The sequence below is a fragment of the Myotis lucifugus genome, unplaced genomic scaffold, assembly GCF_000147115.1.
Source record: "Myotis lucifugus unplaced genomic scaffold, Myoluc2.0 scaffold_343, whole genome shotgun sequence".
NCBI lineage: Eukaryota > Metazoa > Chordata > Mammalia > Chiroptera > Vespertilionidae > Myotis > Myotis lucifugus.
The window spans coordinates 465226-467668 of record NW_005871391.1 but is presented as its reverse complement, the minus strand read 5'-3'; the positions used below and the strand labels follow the sequence as shown (position 1 = coordinate 467668).

The following is a 2443-nucleotide window of genomic DNA, read 5'->3' as shown; positions in this document are numbered from 1 at the left end:
CTGGGCAAGAGGCGGGCCCGCTTGCTATAGTATGTAGGAGTAGCGCTGGGCAGGCGCAGGCTGACCGGCAGCACCGTCACGTTGAAGTGGAGGAGGAGGGTGCCCTCCCCAGGGCCCTGGAAGCTGGAGTCATTGACCAGCACAGCCAGCTGCAGGGTGCGGCTCTCCGAGATGGGGAGGCTGCGGTTGAGGACCAGCCCTGCGGGGAGGGGCACGGTGATGACGGCCCAGGCCACTGCACGCCTCCTCCCAGGTGCATACATTGCCCATACGTGCACACGGTTGAAAACACTTACCTTCACACACACACACACACACACACACACACACACACACGGCGGGCAGGTAACAGACCTGGCGGCTGGCAATATGTTAGAACCCCTATTTAAATGTTAGCTGTGGTACTGAGCTGGAAAGTACTGTATGTACGAAACGTGTGTGTGTGTGTGTGTCTGTGTGCAGGGTATGTATGGAGTATGTATGTGTGTGAGGATATGTATGTGTGCAGTGTGTGTGTATGGAGCATGTGTGTGCAGCGTGTGTGGGGGGTGCGTGTACAGTGTGTATGTATGGAGTATGTGGGTAGGGTATGTGTGTGGCATGTGTGTGTATGAGGTATGTGCATGAGGTGTGTATGTGAGTGTGTGCGTGGTGTGTGTTGGGACTGTGTGTGTGATGTGTGGGCACACAAGAGGTCAAGACTGGCACCACGAAGGCCCTGGGCAGGCTGCACTGGCCCTCCTGTCCCCTCCCCGCCAAGAACTCTCAACAGCAGCAGCCTGTCGAGACGTGTGTTTGTAGTGGGCAGTGAGCCCAGGCAAGGTCAGCATGGAGAGGTGTGACGGGGCCCTGACAGGGGCAGCCACAGGGCAGCTCAGGAAGAGAGGGCAGCTTGTAAAAACCACCACGGTGGCTGTGGTGAGCCCGGCAGAGACGGTTGTCTGGGGCCAGAGGGCCAGGTGTCGGTGTGTGCAGGGGGCTTCCCTGGCCAGGAACAGGGGCTGCCGGTTTCCTGGGGCCCTCCAGGCCGCACCCAGCCTCTTACTGTAGTCATGCACCGTTGCCCGAATGAAGCTGCCGTCGGCCTGGACCAAGGTCTCGTTGGGTGAGTGCTCCACACGGAAGGTCTGGAGGGCCCAGGCATCTCCGGGGAGCAGCGTGCTTGTGTACCGCCTCAGGAGCTCCCCGGATGCTGGCACCACATCCGGATCGAAGACGTGCAGGGTGGACACCACAGTGCCCTGCAGGAAACAGGAGATGCCAGTCAGATCTCCTGCAGCCCGAGTGGAGGGAGGGCGCGTGCCCCGCAGGTGGGACTAGGCATGCACAGAGCTGGCTCTCGGACAGACTGACCTGAGTTCAAGTCCCCCCAGGGCCCACTTGCCTAACTGGCCCAGTCACCCTTCCTGGGCCACTGTGCTTCACCTCACCTGGGCAACAGGCGTGGTAGGAAATCTACAGACTTCCTGTAAAGATGGGTGAGAGCAGATGCCCGGGCGCTCTGCTGACGCGCCCCAGCCAGGTCCTTGCAGAGCACGGCGAAATACTCCTCTCTCCCAAGCCAGCCCCACAGGGAGGAGGGTTAGCTCAGTGTCACACAGCGATACACGCAGGGCCGGAGCCAAGCCCAGGTGTATGTATACCAGCATGCTCCCCTCCAAGCATCTGGACACCAGGCTGGAGAGGGCTGTGAGGACGGCTCCAAGCAACGTCACAGGACGTCTTTGCTAACGGAATTCCCTACGGTCACCCCAAGGCAGCCCTGCCAGAGTCAGGGGACATTTCCTCACCAGATGTGCTTTCTTCACGGGCACACTCACCAAACCCAGTCCTGCGGTGCCCAGAGAGGCAGGCAGACTACACACCCCCTGTCCACCCTCCCATTGCGTTTGCCAGCCGGGTGGCTGCAGGACAGCCTGAAGCCCAGCAGGTGGCAGTTACGCTCCACCTGTGCACCTGAGAGGGGTGGGGCTAGGATGGGCGGGGCAGCTCCTAGAGCCCCCAGTCCTGCCTTTCTCCACCCGTGGCTACCCTCCAGGAGCCTGGAAGCCCTCCCACCCACCCCGTGCAGACTGAGTGCTGGTGGAAGGGAGTGCCCTCCAGCCAGCTGCTGTCCTCTCCCCTCCTGGGGGCACATGTGTGCCCCTAGAGGCAGGCCCTTAGCCTCACCCACCTGCTGGGACACAGGCTGGGTCCCCAGGGCCCTGGCCACCCCAGTCAGGGGCCAGCTGGGAGCTGGCCGGGTTACCCTGGAGGCAGGCAGAAAGCCCTGACAACTGACACGAAAAACTAGAGGGATGGTCAGGCTGATGGCTGGATGGAGAAACAGACACTCAACAAACGGGCCGACAGACAACGGGCAAGCACACAGGGGGACACACCTTCCTTCCGCCTTGAACTCCACGACGGCACTGGGCGGGTGTCAACACCGTCCAGAAAAGGA

At 61.3% G+C, this 2443-nt stretch overlaps 1 protein-coding gene across 1 annotated transcript in view; it reads right to left on the bottom strand.

The window, feature by feature from the left end:
• The window catches only part of RET (ret proto-oncogene), a 72550-nt gene that overhangs the window by 19413 nt on the left and 50694 nt on the right, over positions 1-2443 (bottom strand). The window contains 2 exon segments of the mRNA XM_023764702.1: positions 7-199; positions 1046-1241. Of these exon segments, the coding sequence (XP_023620470.1) occupies positions 7-199; positions 1046-1241 (389 nt within the window).